At 39.2% G+C, this 23,319-nt stretch overlaps 3 protein-coding genes across 6 annotated transcripts; 1 reads left to right on the top strand and 2 right to left on the bottom strand.

Moving 5' to 3' along the window:
* Positions 1 to 226: 226 nt before the first annotated feature.
* LOC144017709 (F-box/LRR-repeat protein 3-like) lies at positions 227 to 5,897 on the bottom strand. Its single transcript, XM_077519566.1, has 6 exons — positions 5,572 to 5,897; positions 4,718 to 4,910; positions 4,027 to 4,191; positions 3,817 to 3,939; positions 2,625 to 2,796; positions 227 to 2,349 (listed from the first exon to the last, which is right to left on the bottom strand). Exons 2-6 carry the CDS (start codon positions 4,907 to 4,909, stop codon positions 1,709 to 1,711), a joined length of 1,293 nt encoding a protein of 430 aa, XP_077375692.1. The 5' UTR covers position 4,910; positions 5,572 to 5,897; the 3' UTR covers positions 227 to 1,708.
* A 1,439-nt stretch (positions 5,898 to 7,336) lies between these two features.
* Positions 7,337 to 16,717, bottom strand: tgfbrap1 (transforming growth factor, beta receptor associated protein 1). Its single transcript, XM_077519560.1, has 13 exons — positions 15,051 to 16,717; positions 13,302 to 14,017; positions 11,746 to 11,940; positions 11,488 to 11,642; positions 11,252 to 11,334; positions 10,978 to 11,158; positions 10,702 to 10,862; positions 10,218 to 10,275; positions 9,995 to 10,138; positions 9,601 to 9,744; positions 9,310 to 9,469; positions 8,646 to 9,112; positions 7,337 to 8,086 (listed from the first exon to the last, which is right to left on the bottom strand). The coding sequence occupies exons 2-13, from the start codon at positions 13,996 to 13,998 to the stop codon at positions 7,898 to 7,900; spliced, it is 2,634 nt and encodes an 877-aa protein (XP_077375686.1). The 5' UTR covers positions 13,999 to 14,017; positions 15,051 to 16,717; the 3' UTR covers positions 7,337 to 7,897.
* cul4a (cullin 4A) lies at positions 16,093 to 22,708 on the top strand. Of its 4 annotated transcripts, none has more exons than XM_077519562.1 (20): positions 16,093 to 16,273; positions 17,275 to 17,390; positions 17,602 to 17,706; positions 17,855 to 17,923; positions 18,012 to 18,085; positions 18,156 to 18,318; positions 18,384 to 18,473; positions 18,591 to 18,673; positions 18,759 to 18,826; positions 19,081 to 19,199; positions 19,295 to 19,487; positions 19,889 to 19,993; positions 20,270 to 20,380; positions 20,591 to 20,676; positions 20,785 to 20,892; positions 21,128 to 21,241; positions 21,313 to 21,418; positions 21,506 to 21,678; positions 21,754 to 21,906; positions 21,991 to 22,708. In XM_077519562.1, exons 3-20 carry the CDS (start codon positions 17,614 to 17,616, stop codon positions 22,084 to 22,086), a joined length of 2,004 nt encoding a protein of 667 aa, XP_077375688.1. In that variant the 5' UTR covers positions 16,093 to 16,273; positions 17,275 to 17,390; positions 17,602 to 17,613; the 3' UTR covers positions 22,087 to 22,708. The 4 variants fall into 4 exon arrangements, with proteins under 4 accessions (XP_077375688.1, XP_077375687.1, XP_077375689.1 ...); XM_077519561.1 differs by having other exon boundaries at positions 16,093 to 16,740; XM_077519563.1 differs by lacking the exon at positions 16,093 to 16,273 and adding an exon at positions 17,051 to 17,070.
* Positions 22,709 to 23,319: the final 611 nt, after the last annotated feature.

The raw sequence follows: 23,319 nt of genomic DNA, 5'->3' as shown, positions 1-23,319 counted from the left end.
TTTTAAATCATTTCTAGCTTTACTGCAATGTACTAACAGATACCAACGTTTATCTCCACCAATACAATATGCATTTAGAAATACATTGTACTGTACTGTATAACAAAAAAGATCAGTCCACTGCAAATGGGCTGTACCCGGACACGTACGTGTAAAATATTTGCAAATAAAATATAACAGACTACTAAGCGGTAGTACAAGTAATGGATGGAAGGTTTCAACACAATGATTTAAAGGGTTCCTTTATTGAACTGTCCAAGGGTGATGTGCTTCAGTTAGTGAACATACAAGAGACACTCTATGTGCGTTTTAAGAATTAATCCAGTTTGTATTCCCACTCGATTGCAAAGAAAAAAAATAGCTAAACATGAAAACATCTCACTTTAGCAATAAAGTTTCGCCGGCCAAGATGTTAGCTGAGCACTTATTCCGGATAATTTCCATTTTTGAATTATAATTACATATTAACAGTGACCACTATTTCGCCACTGGAGTGGGTTATTCTTGATTGGATTTAAAAAAAAAAAAAAATTCCCACTCCAATGACTTATGAGTTGTACAAAACCGATGTTGGTCAGTTCAGTTTCACCCTGAGATGATGCAATATATACAGTATTGTTAGAGGCCCGTATAAACTGTGTGCATTGTCTCAAATGTATTGTACAAACATGTACATAGTGAGGACTGTTACTGTACATTTTAAAGATACAGGAGCTCATAGTAAAATAGCATCATCAGTTGAAAGCTGCAAAACAATATGTGTGGAGCACATGCATTGCCAATTATGTTGGCTATCAAATACTTTCAGGGTGCCTTTAAAATGACCCTTATCTTATACTGGACATTTGGGATTTGTTATAATGGCTATACTCAGTAGTTCATTAAGACAAAATGAAAACTGCCAAATTCTGCATATGTAGTGATGCTCAAGAGCTAAAGTTTGAGATCATTTGATAAGTCAATGTGTGTAGGCCTCAAATTAAGAAATACTGTTTAAAAAAAAAACATGCATGAATGTGATCACTGCATACAGTATTACATACTGCAATCTATACTATTCTGTTTGCGGCCAAGGTTCACTCTGAAACATACTCTTAACCTCAACAAATATATTAATTTATAAGAGTTATTCACTGCAAATCTCTCCATGTGTTCTGAAGATAACATTTAAAAGTGATTATAAGTATTCTTTCACGCTACACATCCATATAGACCAGTGGTTCTTCACCTGGGTTTAAAATGAAAAGCATAAGAGTTTGTGATTCCAATTTGAAGGGGTCTCATTCCATCAGAGAGTTACGGTTTATTACTCAATAAATACATATGACGTACATGATACAACTGCCGCAATGTCCCCTTCATTCCCAGATATTTCTGATTCCCATGGAAAATGTCATCCCTACATTCTGCAGAAGCAATACATTAGACAAATCTTTAAGTTGCTCAAAGAACAAAGTGCTTAATGTTTTGTCAAAACAAAAATACTTTTAAAGATGTATAAATATACATATAAAATATATACAAACAACATGATGGGAAACTTGAAAACAACTTTACATATTTGTTTGGGAACCCACGTGCCTAAATCCAAATCTAAATAGATGGCATTTTTTCCATGTCATAAAACGTATTATAGTACATTTAATGGTCTCAAGAACACACGACAACACTCAAATCTCTACGCAGCTTCCAACCCGTCGCACGACTTTCACCAGGTGGGCATCATGTCAGGGAACCAGACGCGGCCCAGATGCTTCGACACCTCCCAGTGGATATCATCCAGCCCGTAGCGGTGATCTGGAACAAGCACTTCCTCCATGATTGATAACTGGGTCAGTCTGCCGCCGCACATCTTGACAAACTCCACAAAGGCGCTGCAAGACACTTCACACTCTCCCAAGCCGATGGCTGACAGCTGCGTGCAGCGCTGAGCTATGCGGATTAGCTCCTCATCCAGCGGCCGCAGCCCGTTAGCGCACACCACCAACTCCACCAGGCGAGGGCAGGTGAGCCCAACGCGGCCCAGCACGTCTTTGCTGACCGAGCGGCCAAAATACAGATGCGTGACGGGGAGCTCGTCGCGGAAGAAGGGGCCAAACTCATCCTCATAGAGGAAGAAGTACATCACCAGATTGAATTTGGGGGAGTGGCGCACCATGGCGTCCCAGCTGCTCTTCTTGATTGTATGGAACTGCTGGCCTGGATTCTCACTCACCACGTCAATGCGCAGGTGCTCCAGGTGAACGTGTTTCTCTGAGGAAAGTGCGATGAGGAGCTCATCACTCAGCAAATGATAGTTGAGAGCCAATTCTCGCAAACCGTGGCACTGATCAGCCACACATAGGATGCCTGAGAGAGGAAAATGTGATTTAGCCTATTAAAAATAAACAGGTGCACGGTATGCGAAAAAAAAAACCTAGTCAAGAAATTTCCAAAAACCTCAGTCCCATATACGCTAAACACTTCAATTTTACATTTGTTAAAAGTTCAGCCATCAGGCCAGACAGAATTGATTTTGCCAAGATGGATCACTGCACCAACTTAGCGACAATTGTAGATCAATCAAATGGTAATGATAATTTATCACAGGGCCTTATTCCGTAATTTGTTCTTGTCGTCGGTACCTGCAGGTGACACGTGAGGACAACTGCTCATTTTCAGCAGTTTCAGCGTGTCACTGTTATTGGCCACAAGTACTTTGAGGGAGGGGTCGTCTACAGGCGTGTCATCAATCTTCAGGGAGGACAAAGACTTGGAGTTCACGAAAACCACCGTCAACGCTGAGATGAAGTGAGACTGTTGGACAAAAACAATAAAAGAAAACTATTTGTTTACATTATATCTGTATGTAAACTCAAATGGGCTCATAAGATTGCACAACTCTGCAGAATTTGTGGAATATGCTTTGGAATTAAGACAATCATTTTCTTCATGCTATGCTTTGTTTAATGATTGTGTTATTCTGAAATGTTCTTATTTGAATTAGGTTTAAACTGAATACCATTAAAAATAAAAAAATATTTGGCCTGATTACACCCTTTCTTAAAACAATTTTAAATAATAATAATTATTATTATTATTATTATTATTATTAGTAGTAGTAGTAGTAGTAGTAGTAGTAGTAGTAGTAGTAGTAGTAGTAGTATTATTTACAAATAAAAAAAAAAGACAAATTAATTAAAAAGAATTCCATGAATATGGAAATGGTGCAAAATTTAAAAAAAAAAATATTCCTACACAATATTTTAAGAATAATTACGTAAACAACTTCAACTGCTGGCTGTTTAACTTATGTCAGGGGGAAAAAAAAAAGTGATATGACTTGACCTGATATGCTTTGCAAAACTGTGCCTCAAAAATGCAAATAATAAAAATGTGCCACAATACAGTCTTCCCTCGCTATAACGCGGTTCACTTTTTGCGGTCTCGCTGTATTGCGGTTTTTTTTTTTAAGTGCAACTTTGCATATTTTTTTTACAGTAATATACCCATTTTATAAAATTTCTGAAGGTTTGAACATTGTCAATGTTTGAACAAGAGAGAAATGTGAGAACATGTAAATGCCTCAATGAGAAAAGTGTATAAATTGTGCGGGCGGGGATTTTAGAGCCTTAAAACATTTATAAGAGTTGTAAAACATAAAGCTAATTACTTTATTTCATGTATTGGGGGTATTTTTTGGAACCTAACCCCAGCAGAAAACGAGGGAACACTGTAGTGTTTGTAATTTTCTGATGCAGAATAACATTTGGTAGGACTACAACAGGAATGACAATTCTGCCATGGTGCAGTTTTGCCTGTGAAAAGTCAACTGACCTTAGGCAGCTCCATGAAGCTTGGCCGAGCAGTGGAGATGAGGCCAAGTGTTTTCAGAGAACAGTTAACGAGCTGAGAAAGGATGTCACATGCCGCTTCTGCTGACTCTCTGCTACTGTCCACCTTTGTACAGAAAGAGAAAGACTTGAATCTGAGCTGAGACAGTATATCCACAACTGCATCTGTTCTTCTCTCACAGGCACCTCATACCTTGAAGCTGACATACTGCAAGTGGTTGGCGTGCCTTTTGATGATTTGTTTAATGAGGTCAGGGTGTGTGGCCTTCAGGTAAGAGCTAGCTGGCTGATTCAACTCAAACTCAAAGCAACGCCACAGCTCAGGCATGTGAAAAGCGTGGTTCCAGCCCCTGCAAAGCTGCATTTACACAAATGACATCAGGTCCAAGTCACCCGAAAATTAAAACACCCACGAAAATGCGATTCTCTCAATGGCCATAAACTGTACTTTTAGTTGATTGAATCTCAGTACCATATTTATTTTTACTTCCATCCATCCATTTTCTCAATCACTTATTCCTTACGGGGGTCGCTTTTATTTGGCAAAGATACGAGTGAGTGAATGTTTCACTCTTGATGTTGCTTTGACTTTACTCATCCACTAGATGTCCCTAATGCTTTGAATCAGTTTCCGCAAAATTTGAAGGAAAGCCACAACATATGTATTTCCTTTCTTTTCGAATAAATACTTTATTCTCCACTTCATTAAACTTCTCTCTCGACATTCAAACTATGCGTCGTTCATTGATGCCTTTCTGTGTCTATTTAATAAAGAGTGCAGTGACCTAACTTGTAAAAGTACAATGTAAAAGATGCAAAACACTGCTTCCTGTCAAGTGCTTCCCACTGACTGTACTGACTGCGGACTTGTTAAAAATGTGTACCTGAGAAGCATACGCTCTATCCAGCAGAGGCAGGTACTGGAAGATGTGGAGAAGGATCTCCTGCGGCAGGCATTCCCAGTGGACCACTTCTTCAAGATCTGTGTCCCTCCTCTGTTTATGAGACCGCTTGAGAGACCCGCCACTGGTGCCGCCCCCATCCTCCTGTTTAGTTCCCTGGAGACCTCGCTTCATCCTGGAGGTTATACATAGAGATAGACTGAGGGGGAAGTAGTAATCATGTATTTATGTAAATATTCTTCATCAGAGAACAGAGGGAATTTACATTTTTTAATGATATATGAGAAGAACTATACAGTATAAGTTTATTATTTTTATTTATTTTTTACTACCAATGAATTTGCTTATTGTATTCTGGTAAAATCATTTTCGTAATATTTCATTCAGAAGCGCGAGTGGGAAAAATTATGTACAATAGGTTGACATACTGTATATTAAATGTCAGCACTTTGTAACCACTCGGCTCATCTGATAATGATCAGCGATCACATTGAAGGGAGTGGACACGCCTCCCTTTTTGCCACAACAAACACGAGCGTCTCATGACCAATCGATAAACTTCAAGTTATGTTTGACTCATCAAAACTGTTTTTTCAAGATAATCAAACAATGTAGTTAGTTCTGACTCTTGGGTTATGTCTAGCATTGGCTAAAAGTGAGCGCATCAGTAATTTGCTTGCAACGCAAATCACATAAGTTAGCTCGATCACTCGCATGCCATGTAGCTTAGCTAACCATTAGCTAGCACGTTCTAGAAAATATAGTGCTGCGATATGAAATCGTCGCCTCAAACGCCGTTTCTCTAAATAGTAGCTATCCAAAGGTCTTCCTCTTACCTGATTTCGACTCAGTCAGCTGTTTGTTATAAAAAGCTACCAGTTAGCGTCAACCAGGTCCGACACAACAAAACTGCGTTCGGGCTGCCCGACCGCTCAAACACATTGGACCATGAAACGGCGCTATTCGGTCGAGAGATTGGTAAATATCAGCGAGGATGTGAAGAGTGGAGATTTCCAGACGTGGTTTTCGTCTCCAAACGCGTGACCCAGATTCGTCCCACTGTAAGCGCTGCTTCAGGAGTTAAAGATGGCGTTTGTGTTGCAGGCACAGGCAGTGAAGAAGCCTATCGGCTGCCTGACCTGCCTGCACTTATAGTGAAAGGTCAAACGGGGGCGCTAATTCACTGAGCTAAACAAGTTCGCATCGACTTTAGTAGTTTCGTTTTCAGAGGTGGTGGGGGAAGAATACACATTAACAATACTAACTTGTAAAGTACAGACTCTGAAATAGAATTTATGTCAACGTGACATTTCAAATAATTCCCAAAGTGCATAAACATGCACTTTGTCTAAATCGTCGTTGTAGTAGTAGAACATGATTTAAAAGTGTAGTTCATGGAATCAAAACCAACAAGATTGAATGTTAATAGTCTTCAATTTATTAAATGGGATGGTTTTGCAGATTGAGCATTGCATCCCAATTGCAGTTGATTTGCAAAGCGACAGAAGTATAAAATGCTGATATACACAAGACAAAATAAAAACAATAAAATACGACTGTTTTGTGTGTGTGTGTTTTTTTGTTTTTTTTTTAATGCCAATTATTTTAAGTCAGGTCCTAAATAACAAAGGATCCTATGAATTGAACTTGTGCATAACTCGAGTTTTCGCCTTTCAAAAAAAATAAATAAAAAATCGTAATCAAAATATTGCACTATGGCTGAAGGTTGCAATGATATCAATAATTTTGCATTTTCCAGAGTGATCGTGTTTGGACGATTGAAGATGGTTTCTTGTGAAAAATTAAGTCTACTAATTTCACAGCAATTAAAACACAAATCCTTAATACCAGACCATAAAACATTTCTCAAAGAAGCAGTTGAGGAAGTTTCTTAGGAGTTTGTATGTTGTGGTTTACAGTCTGATCAATTTTCATAATGGAGAGTGCAGCAATTCAAATACAAAAGTTTTCTTTCATTTAAATTCGGAACTGTGTTGCTTAATAAATAAATATCCTGTTCTTTCTGTATCCAAGTGGTGGTTTTATTTTCCTACAAATTCCCTCCTGTGCTGAACCACAGTATAAGACAAAACACTCATTACACATCATGAAAAGTCCGTTTTCTGACAGTAATGAATTAAGTCATTTGTCATGACAGATTATTTGTTACATATGACCGTAATTTCAGCTATATGTTTAGTGTAATACAAGAATGTAATGCCACCTACCCTTTTTAAATGTGAGGTACAACACGAATGCTTCGATGTTGGGACGTTTGTTGTTATGCCATGTTGACTTTGCATGCATTTCATACCTTACAGTGGTAAACAATGGAAAGTGCTGCAATGAACATATAAAATGGGGACATTTGAACAAAAAACAAAAGGAATGATTACTGTGTGTTTTGAAATTTAACCAATGTTTTGTCAATTGTTGAGTTAATTAAAGTTCTTGGCATTTACACATCATTTATTTAGAAGTGAGCAATCAACTGATTCATCAACGGGGAAAGCAGAACTGTAAGTGCAGGCACCAAAGTCATCAGAAAAATTACAAAATTACAACCCATGTATGTTGTTAATTACAACAACCAGAACTTCATTAAGGCAGCAGGTAAATTGTTTATTAAAAAAAAAAAAATCATCTTAAATACGGGCCTTATATCGTATGAATTTCAATTTGGTACCCAACACGCTGCATGATGCTCGTTAGATTATTAAGACTAATACTGATATGCGTTGTAAGTATAATACACATTCTTACATTAAAATATTTTGCAACAGAAAAAATACAGAATTACCTGTTGGCCAGTCACTGAGTGAAACTGAAAATGACAAATGAACAGTCAAGCTCTAGATGTAGTAGGAGTCTGTCTTGTTTTTGATTATAAACTATTAGGGACCAGGTCATTTGGGTTTGACCTCGTTTAAAAAAAAAAAAAAAAATGTTTTACTGCATCACACACTCACAACATTAGCTCCCTCTCACACTTCCACTTTCCTCTTTTCCTAAACACGTTCTTGTGATTCTTGCCGATTCCTCGAGCGACCCGACCACAGTAATGGATGCTTTGCCCAACGTCATCAGCCATCCCAAAAGCACATCCCGTTTCGTTCCGGTGCTTCTAATCAAAGATCACGTAGTTGTGTGATGGGCCAACGCTCACGTGTGGTTGCTGCTATTAGTTAATTGTCTCTTTGTTGGGGAGTCTCTCACTCTTTGGGCGACACAGTGCGCATGGACTGGCACACCACCCGGCAGACACACCACTTGAGTGTCATTGAAGGTGTTGTGGCATAAGTGGCATCCCTTCTTTGCGGACACGGCAATTGGCTTCTTTGTCTCTTTCAACTGAATGAGAAAATAAACAAGTTTGTGAGTGCTATGTGTTCCAGTAGTGAACACTATCAAAAATATAAGGGATCTTTTATTGAATATAAACCAACTATGTCATTATTTACAAATAGAGACCATGATATTTTTTTTCAAAACTTCTTTCTTCCATAATGTGACCTATAACCTGCACCAGCTCAATTGAACATAAATAAATATTTTAGAGAGGGGTCTTAAAAGTCAACAAATGAACTAATGTTGCACAAGTGTGCAATGAAAACTATTAAAAAGTTAAGGGATCTTTTCAAAACCTTTCCACCATAATGTGACCTGCACCAACTCAATTGAGCCGAACATACTGTAAATAAATAAATGCATATTTTAGAGAGGTGTCATAAAAGTCAACAAATGAGCTAATGTACTTTCAAAAGTCTGCACACCCTCTTATAACTGGCCATGTTTAGAATTAACCAATGACAATCAATTTCATGTTAAATGGGAGTCATCACGAACAGAAATTCACAAAATCCTGCCATTTGAACAGGGATGTGGGATGTGTATGTAATGAACCGCTCACCTTGTCGTGCAGTAGTTGAAGGTGTTCAGAGTGGGCGAGCCCGAGGGCAATCTGGGACGTGCGGGAGGCATGCATACTAGCCCTAATGGCTCGGCCCAGAAAGGGCCGTAGCAGCTGCAGCGACCAGCCTTCGGGCAGCGTCCTCAGCACATGGACGGGATCAAACAACTCTCCGTGACGATTCAGGAGGTCGACTGCTGCCATTTCGAGATCTCCACTGTCATTGCACGCTGCCGACTGGGATTTCCCGGTGGCGCTTTTGTCAAGATACATCCCTAGGAGGAGGTGGAACAGCTTCTGTCTGTAAGCAGAATCCCGACAAGATGAGGTCCAAATACAAAAGGCCTCCGCCGATTGGAAGTCTCTTAGCTTGTGTACTAAAATGTGGAGTGCTTTATCATGGTCCTCCAATTTTCCGTAGAGAATTACACACTCTTGCAGCAGCAGTTCACAGCTTTCCATCTTACCTAAAAAATATACAAGCAACACATCAGTAGATGTTGAACAGCAACAAAATTTGTCAGGGTGGCATGCTACGGATGGATTTTATGTTTTTGTTTTTTCAATAATGGACTTTAGTATGACAGTGATGTGAAACATGTCGCCCCATATAATATCAAACAGTTCTCAATCTAGAAGAATGCATTCACAATGATGATCTCACCTAAAAGATACTGAACTCTGTACAGATTTGACTCCCCGAGTAGAGCCTGGAGCTTCTCTCTGGATTTGTTGAGCTGCTCTTCATTGGTTGGAGACTCCGACAGTAACGCCAAGACCCTCTCTAGGTACAAGTCTGCCAGATGTGTGTGGTATTGCTCCTCCTACAGACAAGAATCACAATTGCAATTTACCAATATTAAAGCTCCCCTCTAATGGTCTGTACTACAATGAACTATGGTCACATTCTGCCCCCATTCCGTCAGTCATCACATGAAGATTTTATGAGTGGTACCTCTATCCTTTTTTTAAGCACCAGGTGTTCCAAGTAGAGACGAAGAGCCTCCCTGTGCTTTTCCAGGTATGTAATGACGTCACCAGGATCCAGGTCTGGCTGGGCTTTGCTAACAGGCCTCTTAGTGAAGATGTGGACAGCTGTCTATGAAGAAAAATGAATACCTGGGTTAACAATGTACCTGTACCTCTACACTATATCAAGAGGAAATATTCATGGAAGAGGAACTGTTTAAAATAGACATATTCAGAGAACAAATCATTCGGGACACAATCTAATCAAATATTTGTTACCTAATTGAACAACATTAAAGAAACAATAGTTTTCTATGACTCATATACATTGCTCATCATTTCAAAATTGATTGAAATTGAAATCCACAAACTTGACCTACAGTGGGATTCTTGTGTAGAGCCCAGTTTGCATACTTCCACACAAGGGCCAGATCGGCAGCGGAGCTGAGAAAATCTACAATGTACTCAAAGAGATCAGGTCTCGTCGAGTCCTGCAGTTCACTGTCTGCAACCCGAATCCACATCTGGAAACATATCAAATAAGAAGCGCATAAATAATTCCTATCACATTAGTGGAGTGTCACATATCTGTTTTGAGCTTACCTGAAGTGCTGCCGAATCCTGACCATTACAATGGTAAAGCAGCCCAAGTGCAAAATATCTAGAACAGTGAGGAAGCAAAATGGTGCTGATGAAACAAGAGCTTTACTATATCTTTTTCATGCAAAGAATGACAGAACAGAACTGATACAAGGGTGGTAGGAGACAGCTGTTGATGTGACATAAATATTAACACCACGAAGATGTGAATTAACTCTGCATTGAATCTCAATGCTCACTGTTGTGATAATGGCTTCCTTTAAAGATTAAACTAAGCTATTCAATTTCTCCAGATGACTTTGCAAGGAAGTCAGGTGCCCCATAAATTAAACATTAAACAAAAAGTCTAAAGTGCAGTCAAGATTCAGTTTTATGGGAAAATGTAGTTTTGGGTGATCCATTTCTTCATTTAGCCTAGATTGTCTTTTTAAAAGCATGAGTAAAAGTAAAACATATTTTAAAAGTAAAACATCCAGAGCATACACACTTGTGATATTTCTCCAGCCAGGGGACACAGTCTGTTAGCAGGCAGGCATTTTCTGATGCTAGCAGGTCTAAAAGGCTCTCATGATTCTGCTCTGCATACAATTTCAACAATGCAGTGTCCACATCCTCTCTGCAGCCATTAACTACCTCTGTGCTTCGGACCTGCAAAGTGAACGGATAATAAAGTATGAGGCACACATGGCAAATCTGACATGATTTGAAACTTAATCAAAACAATAAACTATGTAATAAAAATGATGCTAGTTTTCTCTGTTACCTCTGTCAAATAACTGATTAGGAACTTCTTGCATTTCAACACTTTTTCCTGATCACCCTGCGCCAGGTGGTTGAGATCTGCAAACTCGTGGAGTGGGGGGTGGCAGCGTGTGAAGGAGGAAGAAGCTGGCAGTAGCAGTGGGTAGAGAGAAATCAGCTCCCGCACATCCAGCTGACCTTTCCTGCGGAGGAGAGAAAAGAATGTAATGTGCTGGAAGCCAACTGACTTCCCCGAACAACTTGAAGACATGTAAAAACGGACAAAAAACATTTACCTGAAATGTTCCTTTGCTTCGACAAACTGTAGTTGGCCAAATTGTATGAAGCCTGCCTGCTGTAGGATTCTTTTGTACAAAACCTGTGTAATTGTATAGAAGAGAGAATGTTGATAGCATTGTGACATCGGCTGAAATAAATGTTAGACAATTTCCCTATGCAGATGTTAGTAGAAATGAATCATTGTGGCTTTATCTTTTATTACACAACACATAATAAACAGATTATTTCTTACCAAAAACTTTTCTTTGGGGATATTTCTTTGTGCTCCCTCTGTCAGGACAAGTGCCTCCTCCACTCTGTGGCTAGCCAGTAAGTCCTGGATTTGTCTCTCAAGCGGCAAGGGCACCATAACATACACAGCTTTAGTGGATGCCACAATTACCTTCCCTTTAAAAAATAAAACATTAAAAAAATTTAAAAAATTAAAAATCCATGGGTCAGAACTCCACTTTGTCTACATACTATCCAGCAAAGATTTTTGCCCAATCACCTTCAAAATCTTGAAGAATGCGTCCATCCCTGAATGAAAGTGTCTGTTTCAGCTGTTGATCCAACATGCTGTGGATGGTGATGAAGCTCTCATCCAAGGCCACCACATATGGGAAGCACACAGCCGCACCAATGACACTCTCGGACCAGTTGACGGGGGCCCGTTGAGACGCCCCTTCCGCGTTGGCAAACATTCCTGTCGGGAAAGGGGGTGGGTGGAGATGTTCAAGAGACATGACGTGCCTTACTACCCCATTTGAGTGTGACTGACATGGGTCATTTTTTATTGTTAGTTAGTTAGTTAGTGCTTAGGTTACTTTATAATAGTGATACAGTATAGCAGGACTGCTCAATTATGAAGAAAATATTAATCACGATTAATTTGGTAATAATTGCAATCACGATTAGGACAATCATTTGGGTTTTTTTGTCCAAAACAAGAACGCGTTTCAACATGTAAAAAATATTAAACTTAATAATAATAATAATAATAATAATAATAATAATAATAATAATAATAATAATAATAATAAGAAGAAGAAGAAGAAGAAGAAGAAGAAGAAGAAGAAGAAGAAGAAGAAGAAGAAGAAGAAGAAGAAGAAGAAGAAGAAGAAGAAGAAGAAGAAGAAGAAGAAGAAGAAGAAGAAGAAGAAGAAGAAGAAGAAGAAGAAGAAGAAGAAGAAGAAGAAGAAGAAGAAGATATTAAATTCTGAAGAGTAAATTTGACTCTATTTAGATAGGGATCAAATAGGCTCATTTTTAGAGTAATATTTACACCTTGGAAGAGACTAAAATAAAAAAACAAAAGTGACTCCAGGTAGGAAGGAACTCAAGACTTTCAGCTTGGGAGACAGCCAATCTACTCCCTGAACAGGCAGCTCCTGTTTTCACTCGTGTCAGATGCAGCTAATTCCATGATTGCATGGAATCTTCCTAACTTCATCAGACCAAAAACAATTGGAGGGGCAATAGCTCAGGTGGTAGTGCGGCAGTTTCCCAAGCTGAAGGTTGCGAGTTCGAACCTTAAACCTTGAGTGAGTTTTGTTTTGTTTTTTGTCAATGTTTTTTATTTCACTTTCTTCCTAGTGTAAATCTTAGTTTACTATAAAACTGAGTCTATTTGGTCCCTGTCTAAATTTACCCTAAATAGAGTCATATTTACGCGACAGAATGTACTGTGTATAATTATGCAAGTCCATTTTGGACCAAACAATATTTAATTAGGGATTTTAAAATAACATTTAAAAAAAAAAAGTGCAAATATATGAATATATAAACAACTCAAAATTTTAGAATGTATTTATTTATTAATAATCTTTTATTTTTGTTGACAATTGTGACAATTTTGTAATTGTGGATTGTAATAATTAAAATTGTAATTGCATTTCGATTAATTGCACAGCCCTACAGTATAGCCACTGCTCTCATTAAATTAGTTCTTTGTTTTATAATAATAAAACACGAGTTATAATTGAGTTGTAAATAACATGATTAATTGAATAATGCAAATAATTAAAAGCCAGCAAATTGAAACTAGTGCATCACAACACAACTTACCAAGACCACCTGGTGCCGCCAACAGGAACTCCTCCCGGGCAATCCTTTTTACAATCGGCCTCCGCTCCTCACTGTTGTAAGGGAAAAGATCTTGCGCAGCTTCTGTGTGGTAGTTCAAGATCATGTACTGCGTAGCCAATGCCAGGCAAAGGAAGTAACCATCCAGACTGACAGCACAGGGTTGCTCCGGTGTGCTCACCTCTTTGACCAGCTGCACCCTGTCCTCATAAACCATGTAAATTTGCACCGTCCTGCGCTTCAAGGAGAGGACACCCATTTCCACGCAGAATGGATCACCATTCACCGGATTCTCATTAACGCAAAATGTCGTCACACCTCGAATCCTGGCACCGCCTCCAGACGATGACGGCACGTTTTCCAGCGTCACCATGTCCACCAGAAAAACTACTCCATCGCAAAGCACTATGAGACGCTCCAAAGCGGAGGCCGCCCGCAGCTCGGCCACCGGTTTCTTAAGGCCCAAGTATTTGTGCAGCAGTTTCTGAGCTGAGTAAGTCAATCTCCCTTTGGCGGAAGTGAGCTCGTCAAGCAGGAAGTGGTGGATGAAGCAATCGTTGGTTCCCACGTACAAGTCTTTTCCACAACATTCTATACATTCAATGTTGATGCGAACCTTGTCACCCATGAGGAGGTCCCGCTCCACAGCCGGGATGAGCTCAAAGGCCTTCACGCTCATCTTGGCCAAGGCATTGAAACTAGAAGATACAAGAGTGTTAGGAATCAACTTGTGTATTCAAGAATGATCAAAATGGAAATAGACTACTGCTGAATTATGTTTTGAGAACATCTGACATTTTCAATGTGAGGGCAATGCCCGAAAATTTCTTTGGTATGTCCCAAACAATACCAAAATGAAAAGAATCTTCTTCTCAGTTTAATTCAAGTTCCATTTTCAGATATAAAAATGTATACCTCTTGGTGGATCTTGTTTAAATGCACAGCTATATTAATCACAAACGACTGAACGTTAAGATGACAGACACCTTTGCTTGTATAGTGCCCAGACAGCCTACAACACAGAGCCAACAATCGGACAGAAATGAAACTCGTGTTTAGAGGATATCCTGTCATCAACAGTATTTGGCATTGGAAGTACATGTACTGTACTTCCAATGCCAAATACTGTACTTCAGGCGATTTACTGCATAATTTTCTTGTACTGAAAGTAATGTATATATATATATATATATATATATGTGTGTGTGTGTGTGTGTGTGTGTGTGTGTGTATAGGTGAATAACTGTCACAAATTTGATACATCCTAAGAGTATGACATTCATTCCCTCTTTCTGATACGATTTAATGACACTATTTCAGTACACTTAACACAAATAGCTACGCCCTTACAAGTGCTAACCCTCCATAACGTTAGTGCTAGCTAACCTGTCAAATTCATGGAGGATAAGATCAGTCATGGTATACTTGTTGTTAACGTTGGTCAAATGTAACAATGGATTTTAACAAAGTGGTAAGTAAACACATTAGAAAGGACATTTTGGCTCGTTTTTAATTCATTGCATCAAGCTAACATTAGCCTTTGCTGAATGCTCTCTGCTGCTAGCGATTTACGACTGGCCATAGGGTTTTCAGAATATGATCAAACAAGTTTATACACGCACAGTGACATTTGCGTAGAGAACATAAAGTCTTCAGCCAGCCTTTCTTCCCTTTACGATCGGTGTGTACCAACTCCCTGCCCAGTTTCCCTCATGCTGGAGCCTAACTTACCACTCAGACACCCTCACTGAGACAGGCTGGGAACTGAGGACAGCATCAGCACTACTCCTCCGCAAATAACCACGAAAGATACAGACGGACAAATATCAACATGTCCATTTTGACAGGTGACATAAGGAATATGACATGAACAGCGACGCTAGGTAGCTCTCGTCTATCCAGTATTAAACACCGCCCATAGCATCCGACTCACTTGATGTGACGACTATTCAGGGTGCGTTCAAGACCACTCAGTAATAGGAAAAATGTCTCTAAAATCCAAACGCTCGTGTTTACCTCTTTGTGCTAAAATTTTGGGGGGAATTTTTTTAACAAATGTAAGTCAAATTATTAAATTACTTGGGGTCGGGTTAGAATAATGAATAAGGTTGGTCACAGAGCTTCAACTAATGAATTATTTATAGCGTCTGTTATTTTAAAATTTATGGCGATCGTGTATTTGAAAACAATGGAAATTAGTTTTCATGCAAAAATGGCCTACCTGTTTTTATCCAGAATTTCTTTAAATTAAGAGAAGGAAACTAAAATTTATGGGGTTTGTTTATCTTTGAAACATGTCAAGTGAGGACCAACATGAAATACAGTAGTTATGTTTCAGTTTGGGGTGTAACTGTGGAATGGACTTGATGATGGGTTGAAGCCGTGAACTTCTCTGTTGGGGTTTAAGAAAAAAATAAAATGTAAAATAATTAAACCTTGTAGACTGTGACATTGATTAAAATGTAAAAACGTTTAAGAACTACAACGTGAGTGTATTTATGTTTTGTTCGAAGGGATGTTTGTGTTTTCTTTTCTGTGTTGTCTATGGAGCCAAAATAAATCATTCATTCATTCATGTAAGATGAAGAAATAAAAGTATATATATTTTAGATCATGTGTACGGTTGCGCTTTCTCGCACCAGTGATTTTGTATCATGACAGTTACAAGGTTTGAGTCAAATTTGGATTTAAAATTTGATGTCTGAATGCATGTGCTCTGCAATAAGAACGGCTGCATTTCAAAGCGTACATGAACGCAACTCGTTTACTTTTCACCCAAGATGCACCTGTCCAAATGAACCGAAAAGCCATTTTGTTGTGCAAGCTAGCCGTTTGTGCAAAAAAACCCTACTGTCAGCATGAATATCAGGGATCTCTGACACAAACCTGAACTATTCTGCGCCTTCGATTTAGTTTGCTATCTCAAGATGTTAAAATCGAACCAACTCGTCCCCGTAAGTCGTCAAACGTTTTGTGAATTAGCAATGATGCTAATGCGTTTCGGCGACTACCTTAAATACGCTACAGTTACAGAAGCACACTGTTGGCTAGCTGTCTGCTCCTTATTGTTTTATTTGGTTGAGTAACCCAACATTACTCAGGGTTTTCTCGCACATGTGCTGTATTAAGACCGTGACACATTTTCTCCTAACCAAAGAAACTTAGCTCAAGGATTAAGCTTTATACAGGTAACTAGGCGGTTGAGCAATTAAAGAAAAACTTCGCAAAAAAAAAAAAAACAACACTTGGGAGGACCAAGCGTTAAGCTGTAGAGCTAATCTGATCATGGCCGAAGACACCAGACAGGACAAGCGGGCCAACTTCTCGGCTTTAACGGACACCAACGGGATGACCAGGACATCTTCCATGTCTTCTGGAAAATCTGGCACTTCCAAGAAATTAGTAATAAAAAATTTCAAAGGTATTGTTCTCAACATCATATTAGTCACAGTGACCTCATTTTACATTTAAAGACAGAAACGACGATTCCCTGTCATTTAAAGGTCAACATATGATTTTATAACAGGTGTAAATTATATGCAAATGTGGTAAATCGTGGAATTACACATTAAATACATCAAATGTGTAACTTTCGATCACGCTAACGTTGACATTATGTAACTGATGTTTCTTACTAGACACCTCTGACAACGGAGTATAGTTGTGTATGTGTGACAGCTGAGTGTGATCTTTATATTATTAGAACTAATTTGTTTATGATGTAACACTTGGAGTACTCGCACTGTCTTAAGTACTGTCGATTATATATGCCTGAAAATATCATTCAACTTGTATTATCAATGTCAATACAGTTATGCTTGAATTAGGTGCAAACATTTAGCTGAAGTAAGAAATGTTTGCAAAAGTTTATTTAATGGCCAGCCTAACCTATAATCCACAATTTACTCTTATAATCAGCATTTACAACATTTTTGCTGTGTTTTTCTGATTACAGATCGGCCAAAATTGGCTGAGAACTACACTGAGGATACTTGGTTGAAACTGCGGGATGCAGTCAGCGCCATCCAGAACAGCACATCCATCAAGTACAACCTTGAAGAGCTTTATCAGGTTTGCTGTCATTTTATTGCTAATTAGTCTTTCAGTTTGACGAGTTTACTTGTAGAGAGTGAATATGTTCTGCTTCAGTTTTTTCTGTTAACATTATATCAGTGTACATTATCAGTTGCCTGACTGATGTTTTCATGTTTTTTTTTTTGTTTTTTTTTGGGGGGGGTTTTGTTTTGCTTTTGTCCTTTCTTTCTTGTTCTTTCTCTTGAAGGCTGTGGAGAACATGTGTTCGTATAAAGTCTCCCCCACATTGTACAAGCAGCTACGGCAAGTCTGTGAGGATCACGTGCAGGCCCAGATTTACCAATTTCGAGAATATCCTTTATTTCATCCATTTATTTAAAATGATAGACACTCCTCAAATAGTGCAGTTGTACTTTATTGTAATTATCACCACACAAAGGCCAGAAAGACAGTTTTGAAAGATGACTTGAGATTAAGTTTTCCTTAACATGGAGCTCACAGAGTCTTTGGACAACCTTTCTTTCCTGAAGAGGCTGAATCGCTGCTGGCTGGATCATTGCCGGCAAACTGTAATGTTTGATCAGCTCTTTGTCTTTTTACTGAATGGTAACTTTTAAGATTACTGTAGATGCTAATGCTCTTCCTTCTTTTATGTAGATAATGATACGAAGCATCTTCCTCTTCTTGGATCGCACATACGTGCTGCAAAGCTCCTTGCTTCCATCCATCTGGTAAATGTGACCCATGCACTCACTTTGTTGAGGTGAATGATGAGAATTTAAGATTATTTGTGCTTTCCAGGGATACTGGCCTGGACCTGTTCCGTATCCACATTGTAAGTGACAGTGTTGTCCAGAAGCGTGCAGTAGATGGCATATTGGAGCAGATCGAACTTGAGCGAACTGGCGAAACAGCTGACCGCAGTTTGTTGAGAAGCCTGCTGGGAATGCTTTCAGACCTCCAGGTAGCCAATTGACTGCCAAGCATACTGAATGCATGCCGTTTTATTTGTGTCTAATGTCTTTATAGATTTACAAAGTGTCCTTTGAAGAGAGGTTTTTGTTTGAAACTAACCGCTTGTATGCTGCAGAGGGACAGCGTTTGATGCAAGACAGAGACGTGAGTGACTCAGAGCATTATTGATTGTGTAATGTTAGCGCGTACAAATATAGTTACAATTATTTTGTATGAATGTGGGTGGGGGTTTTTCGTTGTTTTTTTTTTTCATGCAATTAGGTGCCCGAGTACCTGCACCATGTGGCTTGTCGGTTAGAGGAGGAGAATGATCGTATCATGAGCTACCTCGACCACAGCACCCAGTAAACTTATGGTTTTCAACTGTCCATGCTTTTGAGTATGTTTTGTTCCATTTCCTTCTCTTATGTTGTCTTTACTCTCTTGCAGGAAACCTCTTATTAGCTGCGTTGAGAAACAACTTTTAGGAGAGCACATGACTGCAATACTGCAAAAGGGTATGTTGGCCCAAAACATTTAATATATCTGTGTGTATTTAAACGGTTTCACCATGTTAATGATTATGAATAATTCACATGTACTACTGTCTCAATCAAGGTAATTAACAAAGTGTGCATTCTTCTGATTCGCCTTCACTCTTACAGGATCTCTTGGAACAATAGTTGTTGTTTTTTTCTCTTTAAATTGCATAGAACATAATTTTAATATCAGAATGTATATATTAATGACAATTTGTATAACAATTTGACAGGTTTGAGCATTCTGTTGGATGGGAATCGTGTGACCGAGCTGGCCCTCCTTTACCAACTGTTCAGTAAGGTCAAGGGAGGACTGCCCGCATTACTGCAGTTTTGGAGGGACTACATCAAGGTGTGCTCATATCTCATGTCCGCAGACCCACACACACACACACACACACACACACACACACACAGTCCCGTTGACCTTCTAAAATATGTCCATAGTCCTTTGGTGGAGAGATTGTTTGTACACCAGAGAAAGACAAGGACATGGTACAAGAGCTGCTGGACTTCAAGGACAAGATGGACAATGTGGCTCATAGCTGCTTTGCACGGAATGAGGGATTTGTCAATGCCTTAAAGGAGGCCTTTGAGACGTTTATCAACAAAAGGCCCAACAAACCTGCAGAACTCATTGGTATGTTGGACGAAGAATCAATTTGATATGTACTGCATTCATGTATACTCACCACTTCAATTATCTGGACTGTAAAGTCAATTCCTTTATTTTTCTACATGTGGGTTTGATATCAAAAGATGAATATGAAGACAAGAGATAAACTTTTTATCCAAGTAGATAGATCTTGTTGGTTTTGGGCTGAAGCCTCCAATGTCACAATTTGGTAAATTTTAATATTTTTTCACAAGTCTATACAATTGGTCAGTCCACAAGACTGTTTTTTTATTTTTTTTTTATTTTTTATTTTTTGCGTCAGTGTTCTACTACTTTTGGTGGCAGTTGTAGTTTGCTTATTTTTCCACTGTTGTTTTTGTTTTTACTTCACTCCAACATTTATGAAATCTTTGCATCCATTGCAGCTAAATATGTGGATTCCAAGTTAAGAGCTGGTAACAAAGAGGCTACAGAGGAAGAGCTAGAGAGAATTCTTGACAAGATCATGATAATATTCCGCTTCATTCATGGTGAGTTACACATTTTTAGTGTTTGTTTTTTACTTTTGTGCAATGAAGACTAGAGGTTTGATGCATTTCGCGGCTGTGACAAAAAAAAAAAAAAAAAAAAACAACATTCTACAACTCGCATTCATTCCTTGGATCAAGTTGTTGCTTACAGAAGTGACTAGTGTGTGAAACCACCAGTACCCATCATGGTACTGTGAACACAAACAGAATACTGTTTTCTTAGTCAAGTGTATAGTCAGTAAATTTCGGTGCATGCTGTCCTCATTTCTTGTCTAGGAAAGGATGTGTTTGAAGCGTTTTATAAGAAAGACTTGGCCAAGCGTCTACTGGTTGGCAAGAGTGCTTCCGTAGATGCTGAAAAGTCCATGCTCTCCAAGCTGAAACATGGTGAGTCTCTAATCTGATATATAATTACTGGTACTATAAATCCAGCAAAGATGTAACTTAACTACAGTAGGTCCTGCTTTGCGTTGGATACTTCAACCTAATCGAAAATTTTGCATACTGTACTGACAAAGCTTCACAAAGCACTTTTCTAGCATAACAAAGCCGAGACATGTTTTGCCTGTTAATGTTTGTGCTTTTGACTTTGTACAGAATGCGGAGCAGCATTTACCAGTAAGCTAGAAGGGATGTTTAAGGACATGGAACTCTCCAAAGACATTATGATCCAATTCAAACAGGTACGCACATTCTATTTCCACGTGTCGCCACTTTGAAAATGTAATGTGAAAATGCACAAGGGCGTTTCATGCAAGTTCTGTGCATTAACTTATGGCATTTCATCTCAGTACATGCAAAACCAGAGTGAGCCAAGCAACATTGAGCTAACAGTCAACATCCTGACCATGGGCTACTGGCCTTCATACGTGCCCATGGAGGTCCACTTGCCCTCAGAAGTAAGTACATCATTCGGGACATATAGAAGCCTTATTTTGTCTAGGCAGAATTACTGAAACACCTCTTAATAGATCGGTTGGAGACTTTACTGCTACATTATATTTTGCAGGTGTAAAATCATTCCTAGTGAGCCAATCATGCACCCATAAGGGTACCCCAAGTGTTAATCATCCATATCTGACTTTACAGTACCGTCTTTTTTTCTTTTTCTTAATTAATTTTTTTTTTTTTTAGATGGTAAAACTGCAAGCAGTATTTAAGGTGTTCTACTTGGGGAAGCACATTGGGAGGAAGCTGCAGTGTCAACCCACACTCGGCCACGCTGTCCTAAAGGCAGAGTTTAAAGAAGTAAGTTTGTACATTCATTAATATAGGTCAGAACCCAGCTTGCTTTGACAACTTCATTTATCATCCTGTAGGGAAGGAAGGAGCTACAAGTCTCCTTGTTCCAGACATTAGTACTGCTGATGTTCAATGAAGGAGAGGAATTCAGCATGGAAGAGATTGGTACTGCCACGGGTATAGGTCAGTGGTGTTTATTGTCTCAATTATTTAGAAGGTGTGTCAGTAGACGGACCTGAGGGATACCTTATCTTTTCTCTTCCCTTACAGAGGAGGGCGAGCTCAGGCGTACGTTGCAGAGCCTGGCCTGTGGGAAAGCCCGCGTCCTCAACAAGATTCCACGGGGAAAAGATGTGGAGGACGGAGACCGTTTCACTTTCAATAATGATTTCAAACACAAGCTTTTCCGCATCAAGATTAACCAGATCCAAATGAAAGAAACTGTAAGAACACATTTCATGTAGTGCACATTCCCAAAATCATTGCTTGCTATGATGAAATGCCAATTTTCCTTGTAGGTAGAGGAGCAGGTCAGCACCACTGAGCGAGTGTTTCAAGACCGGCAGTATCAGATTGATGCAGCTGTGGTGCGCATCATGAAGATGAGGAAGACCCTCAGTCACAACTTACTTGTGTCAGAGCTCTACAACCAGTTGAAGTTCCCCGTCAAGGTGACTAGTCTAAAAATTCTCTCTCAGTACGTCAACGCACACTCGCAACACTCAGTTGCCTCAGATTCACTCTTCTCCCCATAGCCTGGCGACCTGAAAAAGCGTATTGAGTCCCTCATAGACAGAGACTACATGGAGCGTGACAAGGAGACTCCAAACCAGTACCACTATGTTGCCTGAGGGGGTGCCGCTGTGGAGCCATGTTGCCGGAAAGTGTACGGCTGGCCCCCAAAACAGCCACCAAATTTATTCTTGGTGCCACGATACTGCGTACAGCATCCTGATCATTGATCAGACATTGATTCAGAGAGTTGACACTTGGCTGGGCTTTGTCCCACATGTGTCTCTGATGGCTCTAGGCCTGGCACGACAGTTAAGACCAAGAAGGGGCTGGAGGAGTGACCCAGGTTGTTTGTTCATTTAAAAAAAAAAAAAAAAAAAAAAGACAGCACTTTCCTTTCACTTTAGTTTGTGTTACTGCTGTGGGAGGGGATTTTTTTTGTTTGTTTTCCCTCTATTGCTTTGCTCTGAAATCTTTTCATTTCAGGGCGAATTTTGTATTGTAGTAGTTTTATTTTAAGTGTTTAATTTGTTCCCTAAGATGGTCTATCATAAAGTTTGATTGTTACTGATGTGAAGAGAGAGTTGTGTCTGATGACAATGCAGTTGGACTACTTTGGGCTATTTTTGAAGATATCTTGTTTAACCAAATTGCTCTAAAGTCATGTTTTTTTTCTTAGTTTGAAATCAGATTGTGTTGAATGTAACAATGGCAAAAGTAAATAAATGGATGTTTCATGAATGATTTGACTGTTTTTTTTTTCTCTAAACATTGGTGTACATTGTGCAACATCCTGAAAACTACGACAGATAGAGCGATGTGAGTTCACTGTTTGAAACGGGGCTGATCTGCTGTTCAAAATGTAGTCGAGATGTGTGAGGAGAATGTTGCAGAATTTTGCGAAGTGTTGGAGGAGCTGCATTAAAGCAGTCTGCGTTCCTGCTGGGGTTTTACACTCACTCGTGAATTGATTATGCGTGTCAGCTGACTAACCACAAGACATGCACTTTCCAGCTTTGTTGTCTTGTGTCTATGGGCGAGACAGGACTCACACATGCTATAGTACCGACTAGTGAATACAGAATAACACGGTACTGTAAGTTCCTTATTATTCCGTATTCATGCGTCGTTTTTGTGTAAACTATTAAAAGAAGCATACCAAGAAATTTAAAACAAAGACCCCCGTGTCAAAAGCGTGCTTCATATCAAGTTCATATAGGAATGGAAAGGAAACAACATATCAATAACAAAGATAAACAAAACAGTCAATATTTTTATTTTATGTGTTTCTCTCATGCTACGCATGAGTTCTTGGTCGCCATTTTTGTTGGGAGTGCAGCTGTCAAGTATCG

Source organism: Festucalex cinctus, chromosome 4 (assembly GCF_051991245.1).
Source record: "Festucalex cinctus isolate MCC-2025b chromosome 4, RoL_Fcin_1.0, whole genome shotgun sequence".
Taxonomy (NCBI): Eukaryota; Metazoa; Chordata; class Actinopteri; order Syngnathiformes; family Syngnathidae; genus Festucalex; species Festucalex cinctus.
This window is presented reverse-complemented; position numbering and strand designations above follow the sequence as displayed.

Coding starts and splice junctions, on each gene's coding strand:
- cul4a (XM_077519561.1), top strand. CDS start 16,605: ATGGCCGAAGACACCAGACAGGACAAGCGGGCCAACTTCTCGGCTTTA. Junction 17,707..17,854: donor AGATTTACCAATTTCGAGAA/TATCCTTTATTT, acceptor ATGGAGCTCACA/GAGTCTTTGGACAACCTTTC. Junction 18,319..18,383: donor GAATGCTTTCAGACCTCCAG/GTAGCCAATTGA, acceptor ATGTCTTTATAG/ATTTACAAAGTGTCCTTTGA.
- LOC144017709 (XM_077519566.1), bottom strand. CDS start 4,909: ATGAAGCGAGGTCTCCAGGGAACTAAACAGGAGGATGGGGGCGGCACC. Junction 4,192..4,717: donor ATAGAGCGTATGCTTCTCAG/GTACACATTTTT, acceptor GTGTAAATGCAG/CTTTGCAGGGGCTGGAACCA. Junction 3,940..4,026: donor TGCAGTATGTCAGCTTCAAG/GTATGAGGTGCC, acceptor TTCTGTACAAAG/GTGGACAGTAGCAGAGAGTC.
- tgfbrap1 (XM_077519560.1), bottom strand. CDS start 13,998: ATGAGCGTGAAGGCCTTTGAGCTCATCCCGGCTGTGGAGCGGGACCTC. Junction 11,941..13,301: donor GGCGGCACCAGGTGGTCTTG/GTAAGTTGTGTT, acceptor CTTTCCCGACAG/GAATGTTTGCCAACGCGGAA. Junction 10,863..10,977: donor TAATCAGTTATTTGACAGAG/GTAACAGAGAAA, acceptor TTCACTTTGCAG/GTCCGAAGCACAGAGGTAGT.